The sequence below is a fragment of the Platalea leucorodia genome (assembly GCF_965183815.1).
Source record: "Platalea leucorodia genome assembly, chromosome: 12".
Classification (NCBI taxonomy): Eukaryota; Metazoa; Chordata; class Aves; order Pelecaniformes; family Threskiornithidae; genus Platalea; species Platalea leucorodia.
Genome location: NC_138834.1, coordinates 17,146,146 through 17,162,365, shown reverse-complemented (window position 1 = coordinate 17,162,365; position 16,220 = coordinate 17,146,146). Strand labels below are relative to the sequence as shown.

The following is a 16,220-nucleotide window of genomic DNA, read 5'->3' as shown; positions in this document are numbered from 1 at the left end:
AATGCTCTGTGTATCTGTGGAATGCTTTCACTGGCTTCATATTCAATACCTTCATATTCTGTGATGAAAAGCCTACTTTCACTACAAGGAAGAAGCAAGTGTGCAGCTCATTTAATATGGCCATTTTATTTAATATGAACCTTTGTTTTTCTTTTCAGGCACCATCTCTCCCGGATGGCGCAGACTATTCTCCACCAGTGGTGACTGAGTTGTACTATCTTCTGGCAGACTATCATTTCAAGAATAAAGAACAGTCCAAGGCCATTAAATTCTACATGCATGACATTTGTATTTGTCCAAACAGGTCAGTAGTACTGAATCCTGCTGCGCATCATTCATTCTTCTCACTTCTTTCAGTACTGAAAAGCAGACAAAAGATAAAAACTAAAAAAACCTGCCTGCAATCCATTATCATAGGTCAACTGTATAATTAAGGGCATCTCTGAAACAACCCAACAAACAAAACAAACCCCAAAACCTAGTGTTAAATATTCGATTGTTTTGAAATTAAAACCAAAAAAATGAAAGGGAGGTGTGGGGGAAGCAAAACTAAAATCAAGAATAACTGGGAAGGGCAAGAACCGAATCGATTTCTCTTTTGCACCTTCTGTTCTTTGTTTTGGCATTTTCATCCATGACAAGGAATGAGAGATGTCACTGTTTAATAGCATAGCTATAGGACAAATAGCATTCTTTAGTGGATTAATTGTTTAGGCTGACCTCTTTCTAAAAGTATTGATCTTGCTGCTAGAGAACTACTCAGAGAATACAAGCTTAAGTAAAGTATTTAAGTGATATTTAAACTAAACTATTTAAACACCTTGTTTCTTGATAACTTAAAACTTACTGAAATACCACCAAGATTAAGCTCTCTCATCTTAAAAATAAAGCATGTTTTGAATAACAGTCTTCTAAAATGAAATTAAATGATCTTTAAATTTACTGATTAAATATAAGGTTTGCATATTAGATGTTAGCTATCATTTTAATTCTCCTTGAAGTGGATAGATCAGGGTCAGTGACAAAAGCCCTAGTTTGATAGATTTGAGACAAGAAAACTATTTCTAAATCCAATCACGTAACAGAGACAAAAGGGAAGGTGAAGGCACAGAGCAATTTTATATGTGAAATCTACAGAGGAAATAGCTGGAGTTTAATGTTATTGAATCTTCTAGTCTGGGAACTGTGACTAGCAGATGGCTAAAAGTTGTTTGAAGCCTGATCAAGAAATTACCCCCCTCATTTTTCCGTAGTTTTGATACTTTAAAACCTAAATTCATAAATAAATGAGTGAAATGCATTTTTACTTTAATGTGTGCCATTTTGTTGCTCAGAAGATGCTTTATGTGGTAGCATAGTATTTTTACCCCAGTCATATGAGATGTTACTTCTTCCAATGTCTGTATCGCAGTTCCCCTTCCATTCCCCTTGGAATCTGACTATTGAGGTCACTTGACCCAGAAATGGGTTTTCAGTTGAAATCAGCAAGAAATTACCAGCAAAAATGCGACAACGTTATGAATATTCCTTTGGTGTTAGAATCATGGCAAAATTGAAAAATTCCAGAGCTGTTGACCCCAGATGTTAATGTGAGATTATGGAACACAGAAGCTACTCTTCAGACTGTGTTGTCGATGATCTAATAAACACAGGACGAGGCCCTGAACAGTCCCCTCAGTAAGCAATCCTTGTTGTTCATCAGAGAGTTCCTACGTGAACGCATTTTGGGTTTTGTGACTTTTATGTTGGAAAATGATGATGATGGTAAAGACCATTCACGGTTCAGTCCAACAATACAAAATGTCATAATGGCTGTCTGCTGGCCTACAGAAATACAGGGGACAATGTTTGGACAGGAGAGCGTGGTTCCTGAGAAAAGAAATCAATGGGAGTGCTGCCATTAGAAGTATAGATATGCTATTTTTGCATGGCAAATAAACCTTGTTCTTTCACCTGTTTTTCATGTGTGACAATTACTGGGGACAGTGCTTTATTAGGCAACCAGTTCTAATAAAATGAGTATGATTTAGGCTATACAGCCTCTGTTCCTCTGTGAGGGGAGGAGGAGATGCAGAAATCTGTTTTCAGAGAGCATACGATGAAAGGATGAGAAAGTTGCGGATATAACAAAACGAACGCGTCTGTGCCATTCAGCATAATGTTTGGAGTGGAAGTTGTTCATGTGTTACGTTCTTGCCTGCATAGGTTTGATTCCTGGGCTGGCATGGCTCTGGCTCGAGCAAGTCGTATTCAGGACAAGTTGAACTCTAATGAATTGAAAAGCGATGGCCCAATCTGGAAGCACTCTACTCCCGTCTTGAATTGCTTCAAGCGAGCCCTAGAGATTGACAGCTCTAATCTCTCCTTGTGGATAGAATACGGCACCATTTCCTACGCCCTCCATTCTTTTGCATCCCGACAACTTAAGCAGTGGAAATCAGAACTCCCCCCTGAAGTTGTGAAGCAGGTGGGATCTAACTGAAAGCAGTATGAAATTTTAAATAGTTTAAATTATCTTTTCTAATGTAGTAACTTTTAAAATATTTACATGCTGTCTACCACATATTAGACTGTATGGTTACTTGGTAATATTGGAAATTCTAATATTCATTCATATAATCTGCTGGTGTCAAGCAGTATTTAAAGGGTTTTTTTTTCCTTTCTTTTTCTTGTGTAAAATTAGTTTGAGCCTGATCTTTGAATTATCTTTCAAAGGTGACACAATTATTGTAACCTTCTGGAAAGGGGAATTATATTTACCTTACCTTTCTGTAAATGTCATACAATGTTTCCAGGGAAAGGTGAAATGTATACATATTTAAATAGTGAAAAGATCAGGAATTACTCTATCTGTGTCCATGTGTCATCTCTTGTATCTAAAGACATCCTCCCCCTTTCTATGTTTTTGGGCTGGTTACTTAAACAAAAGATCAAAATGAGGAGATTGATAGAGTTTTCATAGAAGAAGTTGTTATAAATTCATTAGCTCTTTATGTGTGACGATGATGAAAAAGTCAGAGTTATTATGAAGTTTATTGCTAAGCCAAAATGACTTCGAGAACTATAACATAGCCTTTCCTTTCCTAAATATTTTGTAAGGAGAAAAAATATTAAGGTTTTTATGTGTGAGAAACACATTCCTGGAAAGATATATCCCTGGAAGGGAGATATAACTGTAAGTACTTCCTGACAGTGACAAGAGTTGCCAGGGGACATGTGTTTTCTGTCTTTTTGGACCAGTAAACTCTATTTCTGATTTAACTAGTCTGACTTACAAGAGTATTATGTAGTCCACAACTGGAAGCAGAATGAAAAAAAGAAGTGCTGCTCCTGAGTGTCTGCTGTAATTTGTAAAAACTTTAGTGTTTGAACTGTGGAGAATGGTATTGGGAGCATCCTTTGTTTCCAGGAGAACGCATTTACAGCAAGATGATGGGTCTTGCGTCGGAGCTGCCTGTAGAACTGTATTGCCATTGCACTTCCCACAGACACTTACACAGCGTTTGACCCTCTAAGAAGAAAGACGATGTAAGCATGCATATTAAAGGAGCACAAATGGTTATTAAATAGTATGTTTGAAATGGCAGCTAACAACAGAGTTTTCTTTCTGAGGGTTATTACATTCAAGAGCTCCAAGACTTAACTACTCAGAAAATGAAGTTATTACGTTTTATGGCTTTGATCTATCAAAAGCTTGGTCTTACTGTCTTGCGGCCTCTTGGCTACAAGGGACTTGCTGAAGAATTCCAGGGATAATGCTGGAGTTATTCTATATTACCAGGTAAAAGGTACAATACAGAGCAGACATCTTAAGTTGTGGATTAAATCAGAATGTTTATTTAGGACTACTTGAATCTTCCTTTTTTCAAGTGAATATATTAAAATGGCATAATTTACTAAGAAAAGCACTATTATAATAAAAGATAAATTGGAACAATATTGTCTCCCTTCCAGGGATATATCTTTTCAGGAATGTGTTTCTCACACACAAAATCGTTAATATTTTTTTCTCCTTACAAAATATTTGGGAAAGGAAAGGCTATGTTACAGTTCTTGAAGTGCAACAAGTGCTTAGGGTACTGTTATAGCCCAACAATTTAAATTTATAAACTCCTTTTTCAAAGAGAGAAAATTACTTTAATGCATCTTTTGACCTAGCTTTTTATGTGACTTTATTGGCAGCTAACCTTAATTTATGCTGCTCGTTTTAATTTCTTTGGGGCGGGGGGGGAGTATTCTTGCCATATTCAGCTCAAAACTAGATGCGTTGCAAGCAAGATAAGCTACATTTCTTCACAAAGGATAGTGGTCCATGGTGGCTCTAGCAGACTTCAGTTGCAGAACAAAACAACTTGTTTTTCTTTGAAGAGTTAAGATAATTACAGCTCTGAAAAAGTGGTAAAATTACTTCTTGCAGACATGTATATTGGTTTGTTATTTTTCAGATTTATATGTGTATTCTTACACTTCTGTCTTACCGTTTTGTTCTGGTTATTTGTATCAGCAGTTACTGGGATGAACAAAACCCCATCCATAAGCACATTTTGTGGGCCGTCAGGATGTATTTGATCACTTGGATATGTTCTGCGTCTTTTAGGTTGAAAATGTTTTAAATGATGTACCTCGTTTATGCACTTTTATATGCAAGAGTGTATTTTTAGACTTTTTCATCCCAGCCACAGTGAATTCATGTGTTCTCAACACTTCATTCGATCACAGATGGAAGAGCGTCGAGACAGTATGTTGGAGACAGCCAAATTGTGTTTTACGTCAGCATCTCGCTGTGAGGGAGATGGCGATGAAGAGGAGTGGCTTATTCACTACATGCTGGGAAAGATTGCAGAGAAGCAGAACCAGCCTCCCGTCGTCTATCTGCTTCATTACAAACAGGCAGGTCATTACCTGCATGAGGAGGCCGCCCGATACCCAAAGAAGATTCACTACCATAATCCACCAGAACTTGCCATGGAAGCGTTGGAGGTAAAAGAAAGTTAAATACGTAGGCTTGAAAACCTCGTTCTCTACAGATAATGGAATACCAGTTATTATTAGTTCATATTATTAGGCATATGTACATGGTGCTCTGCATCTGGGAACATTTACAAGACTAACTTGGAGAATAAAATGGAGCCTGTTATTCAGGCTGGTTTTGGTTTAAAGACAGTTTTATGTATATGGTCTCGGTATTGGACAGACAGGCAGAAGTTCCACTTCTGAATTTTGCTGCGCACAGTTCATTAGTCAGTTTTTATCAAAATCAAATGTGGATAGGTTTCACAAGCATCTCATACCTATGAAGGCATACGGTCATGCATGAGTTGGAATTGTAGTCATAACGCCTTGCTTTCACTGTGTTGTCTGGTAAAAACAGCGGATCTAGAACATGCCCAGTGGTGACTTGCTTCCAAGGAGACCAGGTCTGCTTTCATTGTTGTGTTCCATAGGATGCAGTTATAAAATCTTTACAGTGTTCAGATCTTGTAATTTACAAGCAACTTTACAGGCGGGAAAAGTCCTGTTCGGGTAAGTTGAGGTAACAGATAACTGTCTGTACTAACTCCTGCAGCTTCTACAAAGAAGAGACTATTTGTAATAGGTTGCAGAGCTATGAATTCTCTACTGAGCAAATGGACTTTGGTGTTTTCTAGGTATACTTTCGACTTCATGCTTCTATTTTGAAACTTGTGGGGAAACCAGACTCTGGAATAGATGCAGAGATACTAGTTAGTTTCATGAAAGAAGCTTCTGAGGGACCATTTGCCAGGGGTGAGGAGAAGAACACCCCAAAAGTTGCAGAAAAGTGAGTGCTGATTTCCAGGAGTGTCCTCTGACAGCATACTTACAAACTACTGTGTAATAAACTATTAAAATGAAGCTGAATGAAATATAAACAAAACAAAGTGATGAGAATTAATTCTAATGTTTGCAGTTTTCAAGTATCATGAGCAGTAAGGTTATACGCTACTCTGAGATCTTCTCAATAACTGGCACAGTGTAGATGGGAAGGGAAGAAAATAGAACAATCCTGATCTCATGATCCATTTTGAAGCTGCTGTTTTTATTTGTTAATAAAATTATTTTTTTATCAACTGTTAACAAACACAGAAGCAAATCGCCTTTATTTTAAAGGATAAGAGACTTTAGTCCTCATAACTTGTCTCATAAACAACTACAAAATAAAGAATGTTTTACTGTTGAGCAGTGACAAGGGAGGAATATAACCTGTACTAAAAATCCATCATTTAGAATTTGTTAGTAACATTTGATTACTGTATTAGAAATGTCATAAAAACATGTAGCCTCCTTTTGTTCTTTGTATATCTCCCTAGTACGTCAACAATTTTTTTTTTTTTTTTTTTCTTGCCCCTCCCAGGGAAAAAGCTTGCATGATTGATGAAGACTCTCACTCTTCAGCCGGAACAGTGCCAGGCCCTGGGACTTCCCTCCCCTCATCCTCCGGTCCAGGTCTGACATCCCCACCTTACACAGCCACTCCAGTTGACCACGATTACGTCAAATGTAAAAAACCCCGTCAGCAGGCAACGCCGGACGGTACAGTCCCTGTTCTCAATACTGGCAGCACAGGGAGGTGCTCTAATCATGGGGGGTTTGACCAGGAATGATCAAACTGCTCATTTCAAGGAGGGTGATGGGTCTGTGGTAACACGGGCAATATTGAAGCTCATTAGCTTTATAAATTCAGTGCTTTAAATAGAATCAATGTACAGTCGGAGTTTTAAATACAAAATTCAAAGTTGTCACCTGTCACCATTGGCACCTGTACTTAGTCAAAATGGGAATGTCGATGGGAGGAGTATGTAGCTGACTGAATTCTCAGTGATTTATTTTTTCTTTTTTTTTTTTTTTCCTCCTCCAGAGCTAAATGTCTGTCTGAGCTTATTAGGAAAGATGTGGGTTCAGCCTTTAGAAGACTGGACACTGTTTCAGTGCCTGTGTGAAATGACCAGGTGAAAATTTGAACTGTGGCTGAAACAAGACAAATTGTTAAAAAGGCAAAACAAAGCACTATTATCCTTTTTTGAAGGAGGCAGGTGGCAACTATTTTGAATATATTGTGTATCAGCACGAAGTGATTTGCATGACAGTCCAGTAGACTTCATCTTTTAAGTTTTCTTTATCATTTACAATGGTTCGTTAGCAGCTCATCTCTATAGAATATAAAGTGATATAATAAATAATTGGCTTGTAAGTGTAGAAAGTAGGGTGGTATCACAGTGTTATTGAAGATTTTGCAATATACATATATTGTAGAAATTAAGTTACTGTTTAAGTAACCTGACATTATTATTTGGCTGGGAATTTTATTCTGATTCTACTCTTCTGGCCATTTGTTTATCCATCTGGATCTATGAGTATCAGCACTCAAGAAGGAGTAAAATATCTGCAATGTGTAGCTTAGTGTTGGTAGAATGTGGCGGGCCCCACAGAAATGCTCTGCTTGATATTTATTTATTTCTGGAGGGTGGGCTGCTTCCTATCATCATTTTCTGAAGAACCGTAATTTGTAAATAACTTTTGAAACTGACAGCAGATCCTTCATCTCTTTCCCTAAGTTGAATAGAGCAATGTTCATTTTATTCATGCTTACATTTCAGTCAGGAGTAATTCATTGGACTCTCTTGATACTATATGTAGTGTGTTAGTGCAAATGGGTTATGTAGTGATCAGGCTCTTATATTAGCCTTTTGATGTCTTTTGACACAGCAAACACATAAGGGGGCAAGTATTTAAATATTTCCTAAATAATATTCCCTGTGAGAAGCAGTTCTGCCTAAGACTACGTCTGCTTGGGTCCTGAAGACTGTTGAAGTGTTCCCAGGAGATACAGAAGTTAGATAAATATTCCAATATGTGTCATTAGGACATTCACTCCAAGTAAGGTATTATGGACTGTGGCATGCTAATTGCCCGACGGGAGCAACGCTGGCTGCTTAGCAAAGCCTGAAGGTGCGAGCTAAGGAACACCTACCTCTGCCGGGGCTGAAGCAGCAGTTCGTGGGTCTGCTAGCTTAGCCTAGCTAGGGCTGAGCTTTGCTGCTGTCAAAGCAATTCAAAATGTCAGCTGCTGAAAGAAGCGGAGTTAGGGTGATTTTTAGGAAGTCTGTGTGTAACCATGACAAGTAGAATTGCAAAGTACTGCATCATTCATAATGTTTTGTAAGTTGCTGGCACAACTAAGCTCTGGATACAGCATATTGAAGAGCCCCAGGAAACTGAAATATTTGCCTTGGGGCTGTTACAGATGGAAGGAGAGCTAACAGGCTGAGCAATGCTCAGAAGTCTCCCACTTTTATATTATTACATATACTGTGCTCCTCTGCATGTATTTGCATTTTACTTGTATTAAAATATATACTTTTGAAGTAAAATGCTCTTGACATCTTACACGTAATCACATCACTGAAGAAAACCGGTGCCTGCATTTCCATTGTACCATTCCTAAAAATAGCAAGGAAATATCCGTCATTTGACTATTCTTTTTTTCTTTTTCTTTTTTTTTTTTTTTTTACTATTCTGACAGCAAATGAAACTGTCTATATTTTTGTTCACTGAACTGATAATTCGGCCTAAATTCAGCTTGATATTTATTCTTTCTGAGGCTTGACAATACTCTTACTCTTGTATCGATATTATTGATCATATATGACATAAAATAAGGGCATTATACAGAGTCTTACGTACAAAGTTCTCTTCACGTTACCACAAGCAAACATGCTAGTTGGGATCCCCGTCACTGCTGACCCACGAGACCTCTGTTGCCTATTTTTGTGTGCTATGCTTCAAGAAAACATGTCCCGTGGGGAAAGAGAAGGAATTGGGATGGTTTGTCTAGCGAGGAGAAGGCTGAGGGGAGACACGACAGCAGTGTAACCTAAGTAGCGTTGAAGGCTCTACAAAGAGTTAGAGGCACAAAACCAGGCTTTCCGTGTCCATTGGAGACAGAACAGACTATATTAGATTTCAATTGCATTTTCAATCTGGACATTAGAAAAAGTAGTGTTAGAGTAGTATTAGGAGATACTATTTAGCAAAAAAAGAAAAAGTGAAGCACTGAAATATGTTCCTGGGGATAGTATAACACTGCAACACTTCAGCACTGGAAGTCTTTAAAAAGTGGCAATACAGCCATCTGCCCGGGATGATGGAGATGTATTTTATCCTGATGGAAAAAGGAATGGACTAGATGAACTCTTGCAGTTCCTTCTGAGCCCTGGTTTTTCCTATTAATTTTATGTTGTTTGTGGGGGTTTGGGTTTGTTTCTCTGCAACCCCTCCCAGAGATCCGACAACGTGCCTTCTAGTGCAGCAAATTACCGCGTTACAAGCAGGAGAGAATCACTGTACAGCCAGACATCTTTTCGTGAAAATATTGGGACTCTGATCTTCAAGCATTCACCTGTAGATAGGTAAAGTTGTGAGGGCAGGCTTAGTTGGGATACATTATATTTAAATGTGTCATTATAGTTCTGTAGCTCTCCAGCACATTTTGCTGGTGGAAAAAGACGACCAGGATGATATGCAGAAATCACGGTTAAAGTTGAGAGCATTGAAAAGCTTTATATCCAGTGAATGCTGGTGATATTAGTTTTAAGTCATATATTTAATGGAAATGGGAGAAAGGAACCAGTAAATACAGCTTGTAAAGTAACTAAACTTCTCTTTCCTCCTGGCAGCTGCTAGCATATATCTCCTTCAAGGAGACAGAAGCATTGCTGAGTGGCAGCTGTTACTTGCTGGCTGACTGGCTGCTGTCATGTGTGCAAAACAGGCAACTTCCCTCCTCTTTCCTTGTCCTTCCATTCAGCAACATCTTTTCCTTCCTTCTGTTAATCCTGTCTTTCCTGTCATCACCCCTGCCTGGTGCTGTTTTATAATCCTCCAGAATGAAAACTTGCATTTGACAGTAGAAGTCTGAGGTTTAGACTCTCTTTATTTTCCAAGAGCAAAGTAGGAAACAAGAAAAAACAGGAACTCGGCAGGGATCAAGACAATCGTAACCTGGGAATTCACCGTACTTACATAGCTAAATGGCCAGTGGTATATACCGCAACAGACATGCTCACTGTCCTCCTTTATACAGGCTGGATGTACGTAGCCGTTAAAGAGCAATCGCAGTACAGAGTTCAGGGAGTTTAAATTTACCTAAATTTTGTGCTAAGCGTTAAAGTTAGTTCAGAAAGCAGTAAAAGTATTAAAATTAAAAAAAAAAAAAAATCTGAATAAGAAATTTGTTTCCCAAAAAGTGGACTGGGAGGTTGTTGTGAGGTCTTTTTTGCTGTAATATGCCTTTGTTGTGTTGATATTCAATTCCATGTTATTGTGGTGGTATGCAGATGATGTATTCAGTATCCATTGCTATGTCTTATTGTTTAAGTCTTCATCCATGTCATGTAGTATGTTACGTGTAGTTAGACGTAATTGTCCTTTTTTGTGGTTGTCTTTGCCTAATTGCTTTTGCAACCAATATTGCCCGTGCTGCCTCTAACCTTTATACAAATCTCTGTTCCCCAGGCATTCTCTTCCTGCTTTTACCTGTCACGGCTTGCTTTTAATGATTGGCAAAACCTGCATGATAAACTCACTGGGAAAGGCTACTTGCTTCATGCTGTGGGAGAAGTCTCACTTCATAGTTTGTTGGTCTGTAATTCTGCAAATGTTATGAAGATGCACAGTTTTTTGTAAATGGGGGTTCTCAACATCCTGATGAGACAAAGGTGATCTCTGAGAAACTTTTTGCACCAGGTTGTCACTCATGCCAAACTAAACAAGCTTCTAAGATGGAGCGGGTATTTCTGTGCATAAAAAGAACGTCCACATTGCATTTTGGGACATTAAAATCTTACCCTTCAAAATTCTCTCTCTCCTGCAGTTTAAAATGAAATCTTTCGGTCTGCAGTACGTATCCTTTTCTGGCACATGGTACTGGCTGTTCATGGGGACTGCATACTGGACTGTATGAATAATGGATCAGGTTCAGTTTATTGCAGTATGCTCCATTTTTGCCTCTCCCCAATTTAACCTCTCTCTGATTAGTAAAAGTCTCACACTGACATTTAGCGTGAGATTATGTAAAAAGGATTTGACTCAATAAATGGAACATGGATGAGATGCTCTGTTGCTCTGCACTTGAAGAGAGAAGAACAGCAATACAGGACTGCAAGTTACCAAAACACTGAATCAGTGTTCAGTGCAGGCAGACAAAATACAGACTCTCATCTTTGACTCACGTTATAAGAGAACTCCCTTTAAACATTCAGGGGACTTGCTGTCCTCAAGAAATTAATCTGCTCCCATGCAAACCTCTGCAATTCTTTTGTTTTTAATAACGTGCAAGTGCCTTTTGATACAGAGCTGAATGTTGTCTTCCGTTATGGGTGGAATCTGTCTCAAGAATGAGCATTGTGTGATACATCATGTTTCTGACTACAGACCCATAAAGAAAAATGCTCATAGATACAAGAGAATAGGGGAGATACGGTGCCAGGCAGGCAGGACAAAGAGAGAGAGTCTGTACATCCACAGCCTGTGAACAATCCACCTTTATTGCATGAGACAAGATTATTTTTTTTAATAATATATAGTTAGTTATTCATAAGCTCTGAACTGTGCAGCAGGATTTTTCTTTACTGTAAACTGAGTTAGCATATGTAGATAGCTCTTTAGAAAAGCCTTCTGTGCCACTTGTTTCTGATTTTTGCCTTGTAGCTTATTGTTCGTCACGTTTCAGATGACTGAAAAAGATATTATTCAGAAAAAGTGAGCTACACCTTGTTGTCTCTCTGAGCCTGTTACCTACCCCCACATGCAGGTGTTTCAGAGGTCTTCTCCCTCCTCCTTTTAATTTCCAAGAAGTTTCAAAGGAAGGGGGGCAGACAACAGGATTACTGAGCTGCACAGTAATTAATTGAGAAAGGCGGAATACCTCATTCATGCTGGCACCACGAAGCTGTACTTAGCTCCCCTGAGAATAAGTTATGTCAGCTCATACCACGAGAGATGTTACCTGGTCGGCATACTTGGCATTAGGAGGGTATGTCTGCTGGTTCAGGGCGCTGGCGGCACGTCGCTGTCTCCTCCCCTCCCTCCTGCAGCCCTCCGACGGGACACAGGTTGGGTAACACGGCTTACGGCACGTGGTCCACGGGGCTTACGGTGCCCACGGGAGAACGCGGGCACAGGGTAGTGGCCGGTGAAGTACTGAGCCTTTTTTCCTGTTGCATTTTTAAATTAAATACTTATTTAGATTGCCCAAAGTGTAACACAGCTTTTTACTGTTAGTTGGTAGGCGTGCAGGTGTTGTGCCTGAATGCTAATGGAGCAAAGTGACAAAGGCCTTTTCTGGTGTGGAGGAATAGCGTGGAGTAGGGAAGTGTGGAAGTAAAGCCAGTAAACCTGTTGCATTCAGGATAAGGTTAATCTTAAAGTGCTCTTATGCATAGAATTAAGTCAAATAGACTACAGATATTTTTCTAGTATCTAAGACAGATGTGTTTCAGTAATGATAGCCACTTAGCTATCCAAGTGACTGGCAGGATCTCACTGCGGTACAATAAAGCTCTTGGCAGTACAGATGAACATACAAGTTCTTTTTTGCCAATGACATCCTTCCAATAGTAATTAATATTTTTTTCCTAATCTCCTGGAAAGTTAACAAGATTCTTCCTTTTGACCTTTTCACATCTTCTGTCCAGAGCTGCTCTTTTTCACCTGTTGACAGAGTAGGTGACAGTCTGACATAGAAGTCACTGAAATATCACAAGTTGAATACATTATGAGGAATGAGTTTAAAAAAAAAAAAAAAAAATTTCTCTCAAGTGCCATTTCCTTAATCTTTAGAAATAAACATGAAATACGTAACTTTATATCAAATAGAGATTTCAGTTTGTCAGGTTGTTTGAAATCTTCCTAAAACTTAGGAGTGATGCAACAAAGTAATGAAACAAAATATAATAATATCAAAGAGAGAATCTGGTATCAGGACGTATTTTTAATAGGAATTTTGTTGCAGTTGTTTTTGCACAATTTAGTAGACCTTCTTTCCTGTTCTCTTCATTTCCATTACAGATAATCATTTTGGGACGTTAATACCCAGTTGTATTTTTATCTTAGCTTTTGAAATAATAGGAAACTTTACAGGAAGGGACCTCAAAAGACTATTTAGTCCTTGATTTATCATTTGCTTATAACTGCGGGATCACTTTAGCTTTTTGAAAAAGCTTGTCTTATTGCTATCGCCAGATGGGGGAACTAAGAAAATACCTTAGGTAAACAAAATATTAAAACCCGTAATTTTTTATCTCATAAATTACACTGAGTTGCATTAAATTGTCTTTAATTATAGCAGAAATTATTAAAAAGCACTGATGTTCTCCTTGGATTTGCATCTTTCAAAAGGACAGGTATCAACAGCAGTTGGGAATTTGGAATTAATTCTCATGTCTCTCAGATGGCAGTGGTCTTTGGCACATAGGCTGAGTAACGCTGACGACTGTCCCGACTACAGTTAACTCATTGTATGAAGGAAAAGCCTTATAACACAATGAGTGTAAAAATGGATGTTGTGTGCATGTCTAGGATATATACAAGATATATTTGTGAGTTAGCCTAGAAGAGCATAGTACTTTCATGTATGAAAAATATGTAGGTTTTTTTTTTTTTTTTAAAAGCAGAGCTAGGATGTGACTTGGTGCAATTGCCATGAGTTCTGCATTACATAGTGCAGCATTTAGGTATGGACAGAGTTTTTTTATTATATTGCATCCTGGGTAACCTAACAAATGATAGCTATTTGTCTGCCTGTCCTTAGAAACCTTCAGCAATTCCATAGGTTGTCTGTGCAATTTTTAAACTGTATGTAACAGTTAAACTAGAGATTAGGAAGGAAAAAAAAAAAGCCATTTTCTTGCTGCAATTAAAACCTATTGCCTCTTGCTCTGTACTTAGTGAATATGAAGAGCAATTATTGTATTTTTATTTTGGTTAATTGTATGTATTTGGAAATTCTCCCTCATCTTTTTGAAGATAAATAAGTCCAATTCTCCCAATGTTTTTCTTAGATGCCATCTCATTAATGTCTCATCATTTTTTCTCCTCTCCTCTGAATTCATTCTAGTTGTTCAGTGTATTTTTTTAAAATGCGGGTCCCAAATACAGACACCATAATCAAGCTTAATTTTCATTAGTGCTCAGTAGAACAGGAAGACTCTTATGTATTTTTTCTGTGAAGTTACTGATTATGCATTCACGCGTGATAGTTTGCTGAATTGCCTTTACAATAGCATGACATTTCGGCCATTTCTGGTTTGAGACTCACTAATTCTTTACAGGCACATGTGAACATACACGCACATTTTTCTACTACTGATCTTGTTACCTTGTAGGTGCTTATAGATGAATTTATTTATTTATGCTCAAATAGTTCTGTGGAAGATGAAGCCTGGCTGGCTAATAGTTTTGACCTTTTACCCTTTGCAAAGATAGGTACTACACTTTGTTTTCCATTCCCTGGAACTTTACCCATCCTCTGTGACTTTTGAGAAATTAATACTAATAATTGGTGGCTGCTGCTAATTTCTGAAATACTCCGGTGTTTTTTTGTCAGGCCCACTTAGTTTGAAAGCATCTACTGCATTCAAGAAGTATCTAAAATAATAGGAAGTTGTCTCGATAGTAGTCTCCCTCTGTTTTTCAGTGATTAAGGAGCCCAATGTTAATATCATTATTTTTTTATGTAGTTAACGTATTGAAAGGAGAACGAACACACATACCTGGACCTACACTCCTTTTAGTAGAAATTTCAACTCAAAACAGCCAGCTAATTGTAAGAAGGTATTTACATTGGTTCCCCGTAGGGAAAAGCTTCCCTGTCATGCATACATTTGCAATACAACATGCTAAATCATTGTCTGTCTTGGCACGCGGAGAAGTTAGTGCCATTTCCTAGGGATCTGATATCACTCTTGCAGATTGGTCTAGCAGTTCTTGATTTACATTCTAATGCTTCATCTGTCATAGCCCGCACATCAGAACTGACCTCCAGGCTTATGGCAACATTTGGAAATTTGCCACTTTTTCTTTCTTCCCTAGATGAGTAATTCAGCCTCTTTGCCACAGATGCAGAAACTTCCTTTAAAAAATATCAAGGGAGCTACTGTAAATGTTTTTCCTGATGCCAACTGAGAGTTCAATAGTATCCATTTGTACCACAGAAGGTTATTAAAGCTTTATAAATGAGTCATTTAGAGCTTGACTGACCTCTTTCAGAATCCTTCTCTTCCCATTCTTTATAATTATATTCTTTCTGTATAAAACTTGTCATCATTAACCAACTATATAACTTCCAATTAGGAAGCAAATACTGTTCCCCCATTCTTTTTCAAGATACATTTTTATTAAGATCTGTTCACTGAAAGGGAAGGTTTTCTTTGTGTGGTAGTGAAAAGCCTACGGAGTGCATCAAATTTGGTTTAAATGTATTGGAATCCTAATAAGCAGAACCTGATCTGCAAGCTGAAGGTCTGCAGAGGGATTTATCTTGATAAAATAAATTCATAGGAGGCCCTTAGCTCTCTCCCAAACAAGTGCAATTTGGATGGAACAGAAGAAATTCAATTAAATTATCAGCTCATCTCAAAGCAAGGACTTTGGCTTTTTTAATTTTCTTTCTTGATCTTATCAAGAAAATTAATGAATAAGAATGCAGTGGAACTACCTAGACAATGGATGTAACATGCGTATTGGTTAAGCTATTCCTGTATCTTAAGCGGAAACTGGAAATCAGTATTTTGGGCTACAGGTTTAGAGAGAATTGCCTGTATGGAATTTTGTGTTGGGCACTGAATTATGTTGGCACAGTGTTACAGGAAGATGCCAGTTTCCTATCTCAGTGGGAATACGCATGCATCTTTCCGCTGGAGATACGGAACGGCGTTTTTTAGGCATGCAGGGTTGCCTCTGATAACCCTCGAGGTAGAAGAGCTTGGGGTATACCAGGCAGGTTTCAGGGACGGGTGGAAGGTTTTCACTTGCCTGGTTGTTCTCAGGTGTGAATTTTATCCCCCATGATAAAGTCCCGGTCCCGTCCAGCTTCTCCTGTGCTGCAACAGCTATCGGCAGATCAATGACTGAGTGGTGGCTGTAATGTAGTCAGCAGCCAACGTACACTGCTCCGCTCTGTCAAGGCAAAGCCGCTTCTCCTA

General features: G+C 38.4%; 1 protein-coding gene across 5 annotated transcripts in view; it reads left to right on the top strand.

Moving 5' to 3' along the window:
• Positions 1–16,220, top strand: part of CABIN1 (calcineurin binding protein 1) — a 117,690-nt gene that overhangs the window by 26,832 nt on the left and 74,638 nt on the right. For 4 of the 5 annotated variants that reach the window (XM_082325091.1, XM_082325093.1, XM_082325089.1 and 1 more), the window contains exons 23-27: positions 159–304; positions 2,206–2,467; positions 4,720–4,980; positions 5,649–5,800; positions 6,374–6,552. In XM_082325091.1, coding sequence (XP_082181217.1) covers positions 159–304; positions 2,206–2,467; positions 4,720–4,980; positions 5,649–5,800; positions 6,374–6,552 — 1,000 coding nt within the window. The remainder of the gene's footprint in view (positions 1–158; positions 305–2,205; positions 2,468–4,719; positions 4,981–5,648; positions 5,801–6,373; positions 6,553–16,220) is intronic. The other variant, XM_082325092.1, reaches the window with a different exon arrangement.